This window comes from Leucoraja erinacea, chromosome 4, assembly GCF_028641065.1.
Source record: "Leucoraja erinacea ecotype New England chromosome 4, Leri_hhj_1, whole genome shotgun sequence".
Classification (NCBI taxonomy): Eukaryota; Metazoa; Chordata; class Chondrichthyes; order Rajiformes; family Rajidae; genus Leucoraja; species Leucoraja erinaceus.
In genome coordinates this window covers 38,915,217-38,935,231 of record NC_073380.1, presented here as the reverse complement: position 1 = coordinate 38,935,231, position 20,015 = coordinate 38,915,217, and the positions used below count along the sequence as shown (strand labels likewise).

At 46.2% G+C, this 20,015-nt stretch overlaps 1 protein-coding gene across 1 annotated transcript; it reads left to right on the top strand.

Annotated features, from left to right (window-relative positions):
• The first annotated feature begins 518 nt into the window (after positions 1-518).
• Positions 519-13,753, top strand: mrpl15 (mitochondrial ribosomal protein L15). The gene is made up of 5 exons (XM_055634072.1): positions 519-680; positions 4,895-5,052; positions 8,360-8,525; positions 11,623-11,746; positions 13,322-13,753. The coding sequence occupies exons 1-5, from the start codon at positions 582-584 to the stop codon at positions 13,663-13,665; spliced, it is 891 nt and encodes a 296-aa protein (XP_055490047.1). The 5' UTR covers positions 519-581; the 3' UTR covers positions 13,666-13,753.
• Positions 13,754-20,015: the final 6,262 nt, after the last annotated feature.

The following is a 20,015-nucleotide window of genomic DNA, read 5'->3' as shown; positions in this document are numbered from 1 at the left end:
TGACACTACAGTAGTCGGTTGCTGTGACCGTGTTAGAAAAGCTCCAGGAAAAAATAAAATAAATAAAAGGGCAACATAGTGGCGTCGCTGCTTGCAGCGCCAGAGACACGGGTTCGAGCCTGACTCCGGGTGCTCGCTGTACTTTGCTTTTATGTAACTGTCATGGTTTACTTAGGATACAATAATTTATCGTATATATATATATATATATATATATATGTGTATGGAGTTTGTACGTCTCCCTGTGATCCGCGTGGATTTTCTCTGGGATCTCCGGTTTCCTCCCACACTCCAAAAACGTGCAGGTTTGTAGGTTATAATTGGCTTCAGTGTAATTGTAAATTGTCCCTAGTGTGTGCAGGACAGTGGGGCTCACTGATCGGCGCGGAGTCGGTGCGCCCAAGAGCCCGTTTCCCGGCTGCATTTCTAATCGGGACTAAAATCAATAAAATAAAGGACAAATGGGTCAATTGGCGGGAGCCGTCGCCCGCCGTAAAGTGGCGCCGCGCTTTGCGGCAGCGCTTTGCAACAGCGGTAAAGTGTGTCGCGGCCGGGCCGGGCCGGGCCGTTGCTAGGGAGGGATGTCGTGGAGCGGGGTCCGTTCCGGCCTCGACTTACTGCGGCGGCTGCCGCGGGTCTCACTCGCCAATCTCCGGCCCAACCCCGGTGCCAAGAAAAAGGTGAGAGAGCTGGCGAGGGTTAGGCCGGGCGGGTTAGGCCGGGCTGGGCTTTAGAGACTGTAAGTATCAGTGTCCTCCATCTGCCCTCGGATCGGCTGCAATCACTAAGCGTTTCCAGGTCCTGTTACAAGTAGAGTAGCTGCTGCCTCACGGCGCTAGTGATCCTGGTTCAATGTTGACCTCAGGTGCTGCCTATGTGGACTTTGCACGATGTCCACTGGTTCTAGATAACACAGCAAGAGGAAATATAAACTGCACCTACCCTGCATGCTTCATGAATCTTAAAAGGAAGACGCGAAGTTGATGTCTGTCCTGAACTTGAGTATAGGCACAGTCTTCAGTATCTTTCCTGATGTGAAAACCCTGGTATCTCAAAAAATCAATCTGCCCTCTCTATGCTGCGCTGCAGACCTGGTTCAGACCTCTGCTCTCCTTTGCTTCTTATTACTGCGGCAGAAACCTGGGAAGATGGACATGGGACACTGGCTCCTGCCTGCCCTACTCCTGCACAGAGAACCTGGCTATCGAGAATCTGGAGGGTTGCATCCTGGTTGGTATCAGAAGGCCATTGCCAGATTTCTCTCTGGCAATACGTTCAGCTGTTTGGGACCACATTTGAACTTGTTATCTTTTAGATGTATCTGGGAGAAAGAACATTAAAGCTAAATGTAGACGGGGGACTGGCTTCTATCGACTCCAGCAGGAGACCCATCAGAGTGCATGAGTCTAACAACATATGGAATAGGAGCAGTCAATGATCTCCATGTACCGTGCTATATGTGCATCTCAGCACCCAACACCAACTTTCACAACTTGCCTCTTCATATGGAGTCATGGGTGATTATTTGTTGTGACAGTACCAAAGCAGAAGTTCATGAGGAACAGGTAAAAATAAAAATATTGCAGCCGCAACACGGGCACATAGACTCAGACTAACACACAAAAACAAATCATATAATCATCTCCCATTGCTCAACTCTTTCTCTGCTGCATCGATGACTGAATCATTGCAGTGCCTCCTGCGCCATTGCAGAACTTGTTGATTTCATTAACTTCCACCCTCTCCTCAAATTCACCTGGACTACCTCTTTGACACCTGTCTCCCCTTTCTTGATCATTCTGTCTTCATTACAGGGGACAGACAATAGGTCCCACACCCTCCTTTCATCAGGTAGTGCCTCATGTAGATGCTTTCAATGGAGGTGAAGACTATGCCTATTATTCCCGGACTGAGTCCATTGCACTCTGCTGCCTGTTTAAGAAGGAACTGCAGATGCTGGAAAATCGAAGGTACGCAAAAATGCTGGAGAAACTCAGCGGGTGCAGCAGCATCTATGGAGCGAAGGAAGTAGGCAACGTTTTAGGCCGAAACCCTTCTTCAGACTGGGCGGGGAGAAGAAAGGAAAAAGGAGGAGGAGGAGGCTGAGGGAGAGCTAGGAAGGGGAGGAGACAGCAAGGGCTAACATAATTGGGAGAATTCAATGTTCATGCCACCAGGATGCAGACTACCCAAGCGGAATATGAGGTGCTGTTCCTCCAAGATACGGAGGTGTTCGATGAAACGATGGCCAAGCCTACGTTTGGTCTCACCGATGTAGATCAGCTGGCATCTAGAGCAGCGGATGCAATAGATGAGGTTGGCCGAGATGCAGGTGAACCTCTGTCGCACCTGGAACGACTGCTTGGGTGCTTGAATGGAGTCGAGGGGGGAGGTAAAGCGACAAGTGTAGCATCTCTTGCGGTTGCAAAGGAAAGTGCCTGGGGAGGGGGTGGTGCGGGAGGGAAGGGAAGAATTGACAAGAGAGTTACGGAGGGAGTTGTCTTTGTGGAAGGCAGACGGGGGAGTTGGGAAGATGTGGCGAGTGGTGGGGTCACGTTGGAGGAGGCGAAACTGACGGAGGACTATTTGTTGTATGTGACGGCTAGTGGGGTGAAAGGTGAGGACCAGGGGGACTCTGCCCTTGTTGCGAGTGGGGGATGGGGAGAGAGAGCAGTGTTACGGGGTATGGAAGAGACCCTGGTGCGAGCCTCATCTATAGTGGGGGAGGGGAACCCCCGTCCCCTGAAGAATGAGGACATTTCCGATGCCCTGGTGTGGAACGCCTCATCCTGGAAGCAGATACGGCATAGACGGAGGAATTGGGAGTAGGGGATGGAGTCCTTACAGGAAGCAGGGTGGGAAGTCTAGATAGCCATGGGAGTCAGTGGGTTTATAGTGGATGTCGGTCAGAAGTCTATCACCTGTGAGATCAAGGAATGGTAGGGAAGTGTCGGAATTGGTCCAGGTGTATTTGAGTGCCGGATGGAAGTTAGTGGTGAAGCGGATGAAGTCAGTCAGTTGTGTGTGGGTGCAGGAGGTAGCACCAAAGCAATCGTCGATGTAGCGGAGTTAGTGGTCGGGGATGGGGCCCAGGTACGCCTCGAAAAAGGATTGTTCGACGTACCCGACAAAGAGGCAGGCATAGCTAGGGCCCATGCGCGTGCCCATAGCTATGCCTTGTATTTGGAGGAAATGCGAGGAGTCAAACGAGAAGTCATTGAGGGTAAGGATCACCTCCGCTAGGTGGAGGAGGTGTATCAGTGGACAGGTATAGGTTGCTTCTCCGGTTGAGGAAGAACCGGGCTTTGAGACCATCCAGGTGGGGGATGGAGGTGTAGAGTGACTGGACGCCCATGGTGAAGATGAGAGGATGGGGGCCTAGAGAATGTGATGCGCGGAGACGACGGAGAGTGTCTGAGGTGTCTTGAACATAGGTAGGGAGCTATTTAACCAAGAGGGATAGTATGGAGTCAAGGTATGTGGAAATGAGTTCTACAATGGGCCTACCGGGGGACAGTCAGGTTTGTGGATTTTGGGGAGAAGGTAAAATCGGGACGTGCGGGGCTGGGGAACGATGAGGTTGGAGGCTCGGAGGGGCATGGCGTCGGAGTTGATGAAGTCGGTGATGGTGCTAGAGATAGTGGCCTGGTGCTCGTCTGTGGGGTCATGGTCCAGGGGTAAGTAGGAGGAGGTGTCCGAGAGTTGGCGCGTGGCCTCAGCTTTGTAGAGATCGGCGCGCCAGACTACCACGGCACCTCCCTTGTCGGCGGGTTTGATAACCCAGTCTGGGTTGTTGCGGAGTGAGTCGATGGCAGTACGTTTCGGGGGGGGGGGGAGATTGGAGTGAGGCAGGGGAGTGGAGAAGTTCAGGCGGTTGATGTCGCGACAGCAGTTTTGGATAAAACACTGCAGCCTCCTGTGTGTTAGAATTGCCATATTAGGTCATGATGCAACCAGTTGGGGTACTCTCAACAGTACATTCGTAAATGTTTGTCGGAGTATCCAGAGACATACTGAATCCCTTTAAATTTGCTAGGCCTACACCAGGTCATCCAAGATGTTAATGCCCAGGAATTTGAAGCTGCTATCTCTCTCCAACACCGACCTATTGATGAAAACTGGGGCCTACTCTCCCATCTTCTCTTTTCTGAAGTCAACGATCAGTTTCTTGGACTAATTGACATTGAATGAGAGGTTGTTGTTGCGCCACCACTCAACCAGATATTCTGTCTCCTGTACCTGAATCAGAGACTCAACTAACTGCAATGTGTCTTCGCTGAATTTATAGATTGCATTGGAGCATTGCTTAGTCACATAGTCATGGGAGTATAGAGAGTAACGACAGGGTCTAAACGTGCAGACTTGCGGTGTTTTCCACGCTTGTTATGGATAAGTTAGTGTTGGATTGAAAATGGTCTTTTTGATAGAACTGAAAGCATCGGTTTTAGTCTTTCTAATACTTCAACAAAATATATTTCTGCTTGGCAATTATTAGCTCCATATTGGTGAATTTAAAGACCATGGAATATCAGAGGTGGTACTGAGGTAAAACTGGGCATTGTCAACGTGTATGTAAACCACATAAATACTGTGAAGCACATTGAGATATTTTTTACTTTGTTATAGATACAATATAAATTAAAGTTGTTGAAGTTGTGTTTCAGTTATTCTGCAAGTAACATCAAACATGTTACTTTCAAAGCTTCTAGAATTGCTCTAGCCAAATTAAGATTATTATTTCCTTGTAATTTTATGAATAAGGGCAAAGTAACATTGTGAGTTCCCAAAAGGATTTTGCTGCTACTTCTTGTTGGGGGAGATAAAAACAAACATGTGGATGATAATCTACAAGAAGGAAAATCTGACCTATTGGTAAATAATGCTTACATTCCAGGAAAAGAGACGTGGCCGGGGCATACATGGAGGGAAAAAAAGTGGCCGAGGGCACAAAGGCCAGACACAACGTGGAAACCGCCCACGATTGGGATTTGAAGGTGGTCAAACTCCATTTTATATTGTTATTCCAAAATATGGATACAACAAGGGACACAGGTTAGTGAATATATACTTCTATAGACTGTAATTATGGTTGTTTTCATTCAAAGTTTTAACCTTCTTCAAAATGCCACATCATCCAAAATTGTACATTTGTGTATATATAAGTACACATTTGTATGCACTAATGTATTTATTTGTTCATACATCTTACATATATAAACAGACTAATATGGACTTTTTATGTAGTGCATTTTGTAATACCCAAGCACGCCAAGCTATGGAATGGAATGGAATGCTATTTATTGTCATTCAAACCTAGGTTTGAACAAAATTTCATTTCTACAGTTTTTTTACATTACAAAAATCCCAAGACCAACACTTAACACAGTTTACATAAACATCCATCACAGTGAATCTCCAACACCTCCTCACTGTGATGGAAGGCAATGTCTTTATCTCTTCCCTTTGTTCTTCTCCCGCGGTCCAGCACTGCAGCATCGAGGCGAACTTGGGCTCCGATGTTAAAGCCCCCGGCGGGCGATGGTAAATCCTGTGGCCGTTTAAGCCACGCCGGGCGATGTTAGGCCCCAGCTCCATGTCCTTTAAACCCCGCGGTTCCAGCGGGAGAAGTTGCCGTTGCAGAGCTCGGAAAAGCGGTCTCCCACCAGGGACCTGCGAGCTCCGATGTTACTGTCCACCTGGCTTGCGGCTGGAGCCTCCGAACTCCAAAGTCGGGTCGCAGCCGTGCGCCACCACAGCTCTTCCCGCTCCGAAGACGGCCAGCTCCGCGATGTCAGTTCCGCAGGCTCCGTGACTGGAGCCCTCAGGCTAGTCCCGGCCGGAGGCCACCGCCGTCTCCTCAATGTTAGGCCCAACGACATCTGAGACCCGACAGGAAATAGTCGTGTCCCCACACAGGGAAGAGATTAAACGGTTTCCCCCCAGCCCCCCCCACCACCCCCCCACATATACACAGCTAAAAAGAAATAATAAAAACTAGCTCAAGACATACATTTAACAAGAAAAAAATTAATAAAAGACAGACGACTGTAGACGAGCCGCTGCCGTTAGGCGCCGCCACTTACTATTTACAACAAATTAACTATTTCTGAACAGTAAAATATTTGAGAGGTTCTCTATCCATATGGATAAGTAGATGGGATCTTGGTTTGGCTGAATAGTGTTGGACTGAAAGCCAGTGCTGATGTTATTGATCAATCATTTGAAGCTGGATCCTTCACACAGAGGAGAGAGTGCTATCAATTATGCAACAGCTAAATGTATGCAGACCTTGATGTACATACAATCTGATTGTACATACACGCAAGTTCAGCTGTGAATTTGCACAGATTTACATGCATGTATACATACAATTGATACAAATATTTGCATGCATAACTGTTTATGAATGTGTAAAAGCATGTTGAAAACAAAAGCAAAATACTGCATATATATGAGCATATTTTAAACACCTGCCCGTAACTACATATCTGTTATCTTTGCAAATGCATATATAGGTAATTGAGAACATTTGCGTGTACCTTTGTGAAGATATTAGGCATAAGTGCAGGTGTTTATTTGTGGGTGTATGTACCTGACTGCAGGTACAAAATAATGTTGGCTATAGACAATAGGTGCAGGAGTAGGCCATTCGGCCCTTCGAGCCAGCACCGCCGTTCAGTGTGACCATGGCTGATCATCCCCAATCAGTACCCCGTTCCTGCCTTCTCCCCATATCCCCTGACTGCTATTTTGAAGAGCCCTATCTAGCTCTCTATGAAAACATCCAGAAAACCTACCTTCACCGCCCTCTGAGGCAGAGAATTCCACAGACTCGCCACTCTCTGAGAAAAAGTGTTTCCTCGTCTCGGTTCTAACTGGCTTACTCCTTATTCTTAAACTGTGGCCCTTGATTCTGGACTCCCCCAACATCAGGAATATGTTTCCTGCCTCTAGCGTGTCCAAACCCTTAACAATCTTATATGTTTCAATGAGATTCCCTATGCTTCTAAACTTCAGAGTGTACAAGCCCAGCTGCTCCATTCTCTCAGCACATGACAGTCCCGCTATCCAGGGAATTAACCTTGTAAACATATGCTGCACTCCCTCAATAGCAAGAATGTCCTTCTTCAAATTAGGGGACCAAAACTGCACACAATACTCCAGGTGCGGTCGCACTAAGGCTCTGTACAACTGCAGATGGACCTCTTTGCTCCTATATTCGATTCCTCTTGTTATAAAGGCCAACATGCCATTCGCTTTCTTCACTGTCTGCTATACCTGCGTGCTACTTTCATAGACTGATGTACAAGGACCCCCAGATCCCGTTGTACTTCCCCTTTTCCCAACTTGACGCCATTTAGATAGTAATCTGCCTTCCTGTTTTTCTTACCAAAAATGGATAACCTCACATTTATCCGCATTAAACTTCATCTGCCATGCATCTGCCCACTCCCCTAACCTGTCCAAGTCACCCTGCATTCTCATAGCATCCTCCTCACAGTTCACACTGCCACCCAGCTTTGTGTCATCTGCAAATTTGCTAATGTTACTTTGAATCCTTTCATCCAAATCATTGATATATATTGTAAATAGCTGTGGTCCCGTTAATCCCTACTCTTTGTTCCCTGTCTGCCAACCACTTCTCTATCCATGTCAGCACTCTACCCCCAGTACCATGTGCCCTAATTTTGCCCTCTAATCTCCTACTTGGGACCATTCTGCAAGTCCAGGTACACTACATCCACTGGCTCTCCCTTGTCCATTTTCCTAGTTACATGTTCAAAAAATTCCAGAAGATTAGTCCAGCATGATTTCCCCTTCGTAAATCCATGCTGACTCGGACCGATCCTGTTACTGCTATCCAAATGTTTGGCTATCTCATCTTTTATAATTGACTCCAGCAACTTCCCCACCACCGATGTCTGGTCTATAATTCCCTGTTTTCTCTCTCCCGCTATGGCACAGTTGGACCATTTTTAGTATCTTCAGTCATAGGTGTGTGGGTTAAAGTTTACCCTTGATTTTGAAGGCAAGTAGTCATCACCTCATGCCATTATTTAATCTTTGCAGCTCATTGATCATCCACATCCTTATTTCCAGTGTATCATTCATTAATCTGCATGTGATTTGTGTTACAATGACCTTATAAGAGTTGCTATTTGGATGAACATTTACCATACATTTATATTTATGTGCATATGTATTTCTATGTAATTGTACATGTATAATAGCTATGACAGTGAAAGACAAAACTTTGCTCCCTTGAGGAAGAAGCATGTGGCTTAAAAGACATGATGAGCATATTAAGCAGAATTTTATATATTTGTGCTAAGGGAATTGTTAAAATTTATTTTCTCAGTTATCGGCGGCAATACCAGCCATTAAGTTTGAATCGACTTCAGTATTTGATAGATCTGGGTAGAGTGGATCCATGTGAACCTATTGACCTGACCCAGTTGGTGAATGCAAGAGGAATTACCATCCAGCCATTGAAACGAGACTATGGAATCCAGCTAGTCGAGGAGGTAATTGAAACCAAGTAGTGATCTTTGTTGACTATGGAGAGTAACAGCGCAACCATTTATTACACTGTGGAAGCCTATTTTAATATGTAATTAGTAGGAGATAAATCTGCCACCTAATGAATCCTTACCAGCTACAGTAGCTAGAATTTCAAAAATTAAGTTTCATTAATAGATGTTTGTATTAGGAATTCTTAAAATTTTGTATTAATTGCAAATTGCTATTCCAACGATATATTTCTTAGAGAATGCACTTAACCATTAATTACAAGGCGTTAATCCAAAAGCAAATACAAATGCTAAGAAATCTGAAATATCATCAGAAGAGGATGGAAATAATTATATCCAGCAATATCTGTGGCTGAGAAAAATAATAGAATTGCATTTCAAGCTAAATATCGTTCATAGGATGTCTTTGAATATGAATGTTTCTCCTATGATGGCATACCCGGTCGTGTTCTAAAACCTGTGCGGACCAACTGGCTGGAGTTTTTATGGACATTTTCAACCTCTCACTTCTGAGGTCTGAGGTCCCCACCTGCTTTAAAAGGGCATCAATTATACCAGTGCCCAAAAAGAGTAAGGTGACGTGCCTCAATGACTATCGACCAGTGGCACTAACGCCGGTGGTGATGAAGTGCTTTGAGAGGTTGATCATGGAGCAAATCAACTCCTACCTCGACAAAAACCTGGACCCACTGCAGTTCGCTTACCGCCACAGCAGATCAACGGTGGATGCGATCTCGCTGGCCCTCCACTCCGCTCTGGACCACTTGGACAACAAAAACGCATATCTCAGGCTGTTATTCATCGATTACAGCTCGGCATTTAACACAATCATCCCCTCCAAGCTGGTTATCAAACTCGCAGAACTGGGTCTCTGCGCATCCCTCTGCAATTGGATCCTTGACTTCCTCATTCACAGACCACAGTCTGTTCGTATTGGTGGAAAGGTGTCAGCCTCGATAACAATCAGCACGGGAGCACCTCAAGGCTGCATGCTCAGCCCCCTGCTGTACTCACTCTATACTCATGACTGCGTAGCCAGTCACAGTGCGAACTCCATCATCAAGTTCGCTGACGACACCACTGTTGTGGGGCGTATCACTGATGGGGATGAGTCAGAGTATAGAAGAGAGATCGAGCAACTGTCCATATGGTGCCAGCGCAATAACCTGGTCCTCAACACCAGCAAAACCAAGGAACTGATTGTGGACTGTGGAAGGAGTAGGAGGGGGACCCACAGCCCCATTTATATCAACGGGTCGATGGTTGAAAGGGTCAAGAGCTTCAAATTCCTGGGCGTGCACATCTCTGAAGATCTTTCCTGGTCCGAGAACACTAATGCAATTATCAAGAAAGCTCATCAGCGCCTCTACATCCTGAGAAGATTACGGAGAGTCGGTTTGTCAAGGAAGACTCTCTAACTTCTACAGGTGCACAGTAGAGAGAATGCTGACCGGTTGCATCGTGGCTTGGATCGGCAATTTGAGCGCCCTGGAGAGGAAAAGACTACAAAAAGCAGTAAACACTGCCCAGTCCATCATCGGCTCTGACCTTCCTTCCATCGAGGGGATGTATCGCAGTCGCTGCCTCAAAAAGGCTGGCAGTATCATCAAAGACCCACACCATCCTGGCCACACACTCATCTCCCTGCTACCTTCAGGTAGAAGGTACAGGAGCCTGAAGACTGCAACAACCAGGTTCAGGAATAGCTACTTCCCCACTGCCATCAGGCTATTAAACCTGGCCCGGACAAAATTCTGATTATTAATAACCCATTTTCTGTTAGTTGCTCTTTATCAGTTTATTTATTCATGTGTGTATATATTTATATTATGGTATATGGACACACTTATCTGTTTTGTAGTAAATGCCTACTATGTTCTGTTGTGCTGAAGCAAAGCAAGAATTTCATTGTCCTATACAGGAACACATGGCAATAAACTCACTTGAACTTGAATGTTAGGGAACACATTTCTAACCTACTCTAAGCCTTCCCGACAAGCGATGGACAGAGCTCCACTTTTCCACACACCCCCCTCTCCATTTCCTGCCCCACTTTTCCAACTGTTTCCCTGTTCAACTACACTTCCAACCTACCTCTTTTTTTTCCCTCTGTTCTCACTCCCTTGCAGTCCTACCCCTTTTTTCAATATCTTCTACCCTTCTGTCTTTCATGTACTACTTTCCTCTGTTCTCAGCTCCTCGATTTCTCGATTTCCCCATTCCCCCTTTCCCATCATCCATTCCTTTACTCTTCTATGTTGTATTTGCACGTGGATACTCCTTAATCCAGAGTGTATTAGACAAAATGGATACTGAACAATATGATACTAACAAAGAGCAGGGCAAATTAAAGAATTGTGTGGAAGGCAGGGTCTGAATGTTTTTCAAAACAATCAGTAATGGTTGAAAGGCAAATAGTCAGTAAAAGGTGAAAGAGGTATGGCAGTCAGGAGAATAGGGGTCTATGGGTTTGCAGATATAGAAGAGTGTTTACTTTTCTTAAGCCAGAAATAAAATTATTAGAGTTTTACATTTGAGCATGTGGGGAGAGTAGTAATGAATGGGAAAATGGAATAAAAAGAGATAGCAAAATTGTAGAAGCGCAAAAGTGTAATATAGAAAGGAAATGGGAAGATGGTTTGGGGGACATTGGAATCTTGTGGAGGAGATAACAATTTGGATGGGAATGTCAACAACAGATTTTATGCAAAGAGATTGAGGCTAGTTAGATGCACAAATTTACAGTTGGTCTCACAGTTTTGGTTTACTTATCAGAAGCTTTATTTTTCTTTTGTTTCACCTAACCTCTGGAAATAAAAGAAAAAAAATGGTAGCTGCAGTTCATTTGAACAGTTATTTTTCAGGCTGCCATTAGATGGAAGCAAATGCACACACTTTGAGCTTGTAAGACAAACCTTCCAGGAGAGGTGTTCACGTATGGATGTTGGTGTAGTCTGGGGAATATTCGTTCATTCTGATGGGTAGTTTTTTTATATAATATACCATAAGATATAATTCCCGATTCAATAATTGATTGCTTTTGTGAAAATTCTTGACTGTTGTAATTAATTGTAATGTTTTTAATTTCTAGGGTGCTGATAACTTTGCAGCAAAAATAAACATCGAAGTCCAGTGGGCATCAGAGCTTGCAATAGCTGCAATTGAAAGGAATGGTGGAACTATAATTACTGGATTCTATGATCCACGAAGTTTAGGTAAGTACTGTTTTTAAACCAGTTGTGGTTAAATCAATCGGAACTTCTTACTGTATGTTTTCAAGAGAAATTTAAAATCTTTTTTTTCTATGTTGTTGATTCTTCGGTTAGAAATTTTATCTTGTCTGACTTTGACGTGTTAAGTGGGCCTTTTATGTGTGAAATTCTGTAGCATTTTAAGCTCGGTGTGCCACTGGTATAGGTTAACAAAAAGAAGGTGCACACATAAGACTGTCCTTAGGCTACCTCGGCGTATTATTGGGCTGGTTGTCTGTTTGAGTAAAATTAAGTTATCCAGATGACAAATATATGTTAAGAAAACCAAATGTTTATGCTTCTGATCACCCCCACTCAAGATTATCTTGCTTTTCAGTTGCCATCATCATCCGTTTCTCTTCCATTTTATGCATTTGACCTGATATGTCTGAACCATAGCAGAATGGAATTCTAAAGGGTTATCCCACTGCCGTCGTCATATCAGGGTTGCCTGAAGATTTTGAACATTTCAAAATCCAGCGGCGACAAAAAATGGTGCGACACTTAAAAAAAGATTGTGTGTCAATACGTCATCACGCAGCTTCACGCCACGTAACCGTCGCATCACGGCTCATCACGTGACCTGATAGATCAGTCAATGATGCCGGCAAGTGGGACAGGTCCTTAACTTCATTAACAGTAAATTCAGTCAATCAAGTTCAAAGGAAAATGGCATTTGGTATTGTTTCAGTTTAATTTATTGTCATGTGCACCAAAGTTAAGTGAAAAGCTTTTGTGCTATCCAGTCAGCGCAAAGACAATACATGATTGCAATCGAGCCACTACAGTGTATAGATTCATGAAACGGTTAAGGCTAACATATAATGGGCCGACTGGGCTTGTATTAGCTGGAATTTAGAAGGATGAGAGGGTATCTTATAGAAGCATATAAAATTCTTCGAGGGTAGGACAGGGTAGATGCAGGAAAATTGTTCCCAATGTTGGGGGAGTCCAGAATCAAGGGTCACAGTTTAAGAATAAGGGGTAGGCCATTTAATAATAATAATAATACATTTTATTTGTGGGCCCCTTTCAAAAGTCTCAAGGACACTTTACTGAGATTAACAAGAATAATAAAACATATAATCGGAATAAAATAAATAATAAAGACTGAGATGAGGAAAAACTTTTTCACCCAGAGAGTTGTGAATCTGTGGAATTCTCTGCCACAGAAGGCAGTGGAAGCCAATTCACTGGATGTTTTCAAGAGAGAATTAGATTTAGCTCTTAGAGCTAAGGGAATCAAGGGATATGGGGGGGGGAAAGTCGGAATGGGGTACTGATTATGGATGAGCAGCCATGATCATATTGAATGGCGGTGCTGGCTCGAAGGGTCGAATGGCTTACTCCTGCACCTATTTTCTATGTTTCTATGAACCTTCAGTTAAAATTATGTGCTTATATCAATGATTGTGCTAGAAATAACTAGAAATGTAAACTTACATACCGTGGATTGAAATAACTGAGCTGAAATCCATAGTTTTGACTAAATTAAACAATGTATCAACATTTACTGATTTTGTTTCTGCATTTAAACAGATGTTTTGTGCAAACCAGTTCCTTTTTTCCTAAGAGGACAACCCATTCCAAAACGTATGCTCCCACCTGAAGAACTAGTTCCTTACTATATGGATGCTCAAAATCGTGGCTATTTAGCAGATCCAGCAAAGGTTCAAAAGGAACGATTAATACTTGCCAGGAAATATGGATACATTTTGCCGGATATAAGCAAGGATGTGATGTATAGCATGTTAACAATGCGCAAGGATCCCTTGCAAATTTTCTTTGGTCTTGCTCCTGGCTGGGTGGTGAACCTCCCTGAAAAGAAAATTTTAAAACCAAGCGATGAAGAGCTATGTCGTTACTATAGGGATGAACTGTGAGTAATGAGGTAATTGTAACTAGAAATATCAGTGCTGATTTCTCATCTGTGTATACTTGAAAATTGTATTAAAAATGATTTGTTATCTATTTGTTTCTGGTTATGCACTTGTTACATATACATTTAGTCAACTATGCTTTTGTTCCTGAGGAAATTTAGCTTACAAAAAGCTACATTTTCTTATAGTTTACTTCATTTACTCTTTCCTTATAAATTTAGTAAATCTGTCTGTAAAATTTTTTCAGTCTTTTTGGCCTTTTTTTCCCCCACTGTGGTGTATACTTAATTTTCCCTCAGTAATTTTGCCTATTTTTCCCCCCCCCAAAATATCAACATTGGTATATCTGTTCTATAATTTTGCAAAAGGTCTTCTCTCCTCTTCCGACCTCTCCCTGCGGCAACAGGTACTTCTTTGCTGGCCTCATCTCCTCTTCCTCTTCCAGAGAATAGTTCTCTATCCAACTGGACCCTTTAATTGGTGGCACTCTGACATGATTCTATGTATATTGCAAATGCCAAAAATCGGTAAAACTGTTAAAAAAAAATGTTACAAGCAAAGTCATGACAGTATATTCCCAGAATCATTTATTAAAATAAATCCTATGCAGTTCTCTTTGGGAGCAGAATGAAAAGTTCCCACATGCTATAGTGGAACAGCTGGAAAGGTGAAGGAAAATCAGAGAATGGGGTGACATGGTAAACTGTGGAGGCACAGGCCAAGAAAAAGTTTGTCCTGCTGCAAATAGCCCATAATATTTTGAGATGAGGATTGAACAAGTTAGGTAGAGTTTACAGCACATTCTCTTTGCATTGTATATAAATGCCTTTTCCTGAGAGTGATGCATTTTCCTGAGAATTGAAAACGTGAGTTTGATAGATGCTTTGTGCGTGACGTCTATATCAGAGGGAGAATGATCTTGTAATTGCCAGTCTTGGGTTATGGGTGTTAGGAGGTCTAATCCCACCAGCATCCTCCCCATCCCTCGTCATTGTTACATTACTCAAGCATGTTTTATGAATATCCATGCTAATTCAAGAACACTCATCCTATCCTGGCTCACATGACCAAACCTGGGATTTTGCTATGCTTGATCCTTATAGCAACTAGGAAATGAAGTATCTTGGGCTGGAATTGTTGAACAGTAAAGTTATTTTTATATTAATAGCTCTGAGATGGATAACTTTGGTGGCAAGGGCAAAAACCTATGGATACTGATCACTGGTAAGGTTTGTTATGGGTAGGTGATGATACCCATCACTGGTAAGGTTATTGAGAACAATCTCAGCAACTGATGTTTCTTGTAAATATAATTCAGAGTAGTGCTCCACCCATCTTGCCATCTGCTGGTCATGGTTGGCCATAGTCTCCCCTGTGGTGGATTTCAAAAGTGTTGTCCTTCTCACCGTGGGACCTACTGCTCTCTTGATGCCATCATACATGCCCCATATGTCCCTGCAGTCAGCAGAGTGCTGGATGTTTGCACACAGTTTCAGTCAGCAGTCACTTGCACACTTCCTGGCAGCACACTGTGCAGTGCACCGCGACACTCTGAGAGCAGATAGGGTCTGCTCACATGGATTGCTCTTGTAAGAAAGTAGGGGACTCCACTTGGCTTTGATAACTGGCAACATCTCCTGTAGACTTCAGGGCTCGAAATTAGCGGTTGCCCGGTTGCCAATGGCAACCCACAGACCCGCGGGGCAACCTAAAAGCCATGACATTTTGCCCGGCTTGGCAACCAGACGGGACATCTCTCGCTTAATTCTGAGCAGGCCCCCTCTGTATCTTTCTCTCTCTCTGTCACTCTCCGTCTCCCCCCGCTGTCCATGTCTCGGGTCTCCGCCCGCTCCTCATCTGCCTGCACGGCCGACTGCCTTACACATGCACACAACCACGGCCAGCACCAAAGATCCTAAAGCGAGGTTCTTTGGCCAGCACATCATCGGCCGTGGTTGTGCGCATGTGCCGCCCTGCATATACACACTGCCACTGCAACTGGTCGGCTTCGGCCACTTTTTCCCTCCCTTTGCATGGTGGGAGATCTGGCTGCCATAGCTGTCCACTCGCCGCAACCGCTGAAAATCAACACAGACTCACTTGCTGGAGCTGGAGTAACTCCATGGAGGAACTCTTGCTGCTTGGTTTCCTGGTCCTCCAAAAATATTCGAAATGGAATTTAAACACCACCACCAAACTTTGAAAAATAACAGCCTACTGCATTTTATCTGTTTATTTATTGTGTGTGTGTGTGTATATATATATATATATATATATATATATATATATATATATATATATATATATATATATATATATATATATATATAATGGTACCAGACCAAGTGCAGACCCGTTGGGTCTGCTCCCCCAATGGTGTGATCCCCCAACCCAATATTCCACAATGCACCCGTCTCCTCCAATGGAACTGAAGCCGTTCTCAAAAGTAAGATTCCAGCACTGTCCTGCCTCTTTAAAAAAAAATCCATTGACACCTCCCCTGCCTGCTGCAGCAGTGAAAAGTTCAGTGTTCCTATCTTGCAACTTTGTTTCGAAGTGTGTTGGAAGCTGATAGGAAGGAGCAGCCGTCAACGAATCAAAAGGCAGGAAGGGATCCGTACTGCAGGCGGACGGATTTGAGTTTTATATATATAATAGATAGATATATATACACACTAGACCAAGTGCAGACCCGTTGGGTCTGTTCCCCAACGTGCGGTTGTGGGGGGGGAGGCGGCATGCAGCGGCACACACACTAACTTCCCCCCCGCACTCACGCTAATTACCCCCCTTGATATTATATTAATATTATTAATTTGCTCCTTTTACCCCATAACCACCCTATCTACTGACGCATAGTCCCCAACTTGCAGTCACATCTAGAGAGGGGGGCAGGGGGTGGGTAGAGAGTGAGGGCAGAGAGAGAAGGGGCAGAGACACACAGAGAGGGGCAAGAGGGAGAGGGGGTGACGATGAGGAGAAGAGGGAGGGTGGGTGAGAGGGGAAAGGTGGGGGTGGAGGGGAGGAGAGAGAGAGGGTGAGAGTGAGGGAGAGAGAGGGGGGGGGGGGGTGGTGCGAGGAGGGGGAGAGGTGGGGAGCCGGGAAGATGGGGGTAGGGGTGTGTGGAGGGGAGGGGGGTTTAGGGGAGGGACGGTGGGGGAGGAGTGGGAGTAAAAGAGGAGAAAGAGAGGAAGGGGAGAGGAGAGGGGAGTGAGGGGGGTGTGCTGAGAGGGGGGTGAGGGTGAGGGGAGGGGGAGAGGTGGGGAGCAGGGAGGGGGTGGAGGGAAGGGGGTAGGGGTGTGTGGAGGGGGAGGGGGGTTAGGGGAGGGACGGTGGGGGAGGGGAGGAGGGGGAGAAAAAGGGGGGGGGGGAGAGAGGAGGGGGAGGGGGGGAGAGTAGATCAGTGCATGTTCCTTTAACATAGTGACCTCACCACTACTAACCCTCCTCATTGTCTCTTGTATAATTGTAGTGTCCCCACCTCCAGCTCGCTCTCTAGCTCCAGTGATAACCACGGACAGCTAGTGCATAGTATGTATGTAGTGCTTATAATAAACTATTAGTAAAAGACTTTGTGTAGCAATCAAGGCTTTTTACATGGTGTCACAGCGGTAGACTCGCGTCTCCTGTTTATCGGTTTTCTTTTTATTCTTTGTTTTCTCCCAGTTGCTTCCCTATCCCTCTGTTTTCATCATGTCCAACTCCTGTCGTCGCCCCGACACATTAGTTTTTGACACGGACATTGCCCACCGCTGGACTGTGTTCCAGAGCGACTATGAACATTATATTGCTATTGCTCATCCTGATGTCACTCCTGCTGTGCAGGCTCACCTGCTGCTCAACCTCGCTGGCCCGGAGGCCATGGATCACTATGCCTCATTCGAGTTCGGCCCTGGTAAAGACCGTCGGGACCCGGTATGTCTCATGGCTAAATTCACTGCCCTCTGCGATATCCCTACCAATAACATTATTGAGCGCTTTAAATTCTTCCAGAGGCAGCAGATTCCCAGGGAGCATATTGACGCTTTTATTGCCTCTTTGCGTCATATGGCTCGGCGCTGTCGCCTTGAAACGATCACCACGGACGAATTGATCAGGGACGTCCTGGTCAACTGTCTCCTGAACGCTAAGCTGCGTGACGAGCTCCTAATGAAACCTGACTTAACGTTAAGGGATGCTATGCATGCCGTTCGCATGGCCTCTGCTGTTGGCTCTTCGTCTCAACCGGTGTCCCAGGACATTAATTTTACCGGTGCTGCTGGCCGCCAGCGGAACGCTGGTCCGCCACACCGGGGCACCGCTGCTATGCCCGCTAAGGTCACCCCTCGTCGTTGCCCAAATTGTAATTTCTCTTCCCACCAATTCAACATTTGCCCCGCGCAGGGTAAGACTTGTAATTCCTGTGGAAAGCTGAACCACTTTTCGGCGGCTTGTCGATCCCGTGGGAAGCCGGTCCCTGCTCCAAGGAGGAATTTAAACAACCTTGCAGACTCTGATAGCGCGCTTGGTTCCCAGTACCAGTCGGATGAACTCCCAGACTCTGATACGAGCTCCTCCCATGGTGATTCAACGGTGTTTTCACTTTTGGATGCACCTGCTATGATAACGGATCCCTCTGTGCATGTTACTGTGAATGGCCATTCCTTTTCTGCGAAGGTCGACATGGTGCCTTTGCCAACGTTATGTCTTGTCAGCCTCTTCAAGCAGATAAGATCTGGTGAGAGAGTTACTCCTGCCGACACCCGCCTTCATGCCCATGGGGGAGGTGTTCTGGTTCCTGTGGGGAAGGCCACGCTTATCTGCACAGTCCTTGAGACCTCTCGGCCCCTCACTTTCCACCTGCTGGATTCTGATAACGTCACCCTGTTGGGCGCCCGTGCATGCCAGGACCTTGGTTTGGTTTCTTTCCACCGCGGCATTCACCTGGTGCAGGCCCCCATGGACCCCCTGGGCGAGTACCCCGACTGTTTTGATGACATTTTGGGGAAATTGCCCTGTGACTATAAAATCGTTGTCGACCCGAGTGTCGACCCGGTGATTCGACCGGCCCACCGTGTCTCCTTTGCAATGAAGGGCCGCGTGGAGTCTACTCTGTGTGACATGGTGACCATATGCATCCTCAAGGAGGTGAGCGCTCCCACCCGGTGGGTCTCCACCATGGTCGTCGCTGCCAAGAAGGACAAGAGCGAGATCCGGATCTGCATTAACCCGAAGGACCTGAACCTTGCCATCAAGCGCCCGCACTACCCCATGCGGACGGTGGAGGACGTCGCTGCACAGGTCGGTCCTGCCACTGTCTTCTCGGTCTTAGACGCTAAGAGCTCCTTTTGGCAGATCCCTCTGGATGAACGTTCCTCATTCCTGACCACCTACAGCACACCCTTCGGCAGGTTCCGTTTCCTCCGCATGCCGTTTGGGATCAACTCGGCTAGTGAGGTTTTCCAGCGCACCATGGAACAGCTGTTTGCTGGGTTGCCGTGCGCCATCATCGTGGATGACATCCTGGTGTACGGGAGGGACGTCGCTGAGCACGACCTGCACCTCCGCAAAGTCCTGGACAGGGCTCGTGAGATCAATCTCAAGCTCAACCCAAAGAAGTGTCGGTTCCGGGTCCCGGAAGTCACTTACGTTGGTCACGTTTTCACGGCGGGGGGTTTAAAGCCAGACCTCCAGAAAACGGCAGCGGTCACCGAGATGCCCGCTCCTACTGACATACCCGGCCTGCAGCGCTTCCGAGGCATGGTCAACTACCTGGGGAAGTTTATACCTGACCTCAGCGAACTGAGTGCTCCCCTGAGGGAGCTGATCAAGAAGGACACTGCATGGGTCTGGCTCCCGCATCACCAGTCGGCGTTCATGGCTCTGAAGTCCAAGCTCGCACACACACCGACTCTCAAGTTCTTCGATTTGAACAGACCAATTGTCCTCACTTGTGATGCCTCTAAGTTCGGTCTCGGTGCCGCCTGTCTGCAGCTTTATGACGGCCTGCAGCTGCCTGTCTCCTACGCTTCTCGCACCATGACCCCTGCCGAGCAGCGTTACACTCAGATCGAGAAGGAGCTCCTTGCCGTGGTGTTCGCCTGCTCCAAGTTCAAGGACTACATTCTGGGCAACACTTTCACCATTGAGACTGACCACCAGCCGCTGGTCACTATCTTGAACAAGCCTATCCATATCGCCTCTTCCCGTTTGCAGCAGATGATGCTGCAGCTCCAGCGTTTTATGTTCCAGATTGTGTACAGCAAGGGCAAAGATATGTTTGTGGCCGACACATTATCCCGTGCGCCGCTCCCTTCCGTTGCCCGTCACCCCTACGAATCATCTGACGTGATGGTACTGAACGTTAACATTGT

Coding starts and splice junctions, on each gene's coding strand:
- mrpl15 (XM_055634072.1), top strand. CDS start 582: ATGTCGTGGAGCGGGGTCCGTTCCGGCCTCGACTTACTGCGGCGGCTG. Junction 5,053..8,359: donor GGATACAACAAGGGACACAG/GTTAGTGAATAT, acceptor TTATTTTCTCAG/TTATCGGCGGCAATACCAGC. Junction 11,747..13,321: donor CTATGATCCACGAAGTTTAG/GTAAGTACTGTT, acceptor GCATTTAAACAG/ATGTTTTGTGCAAACCAGTT.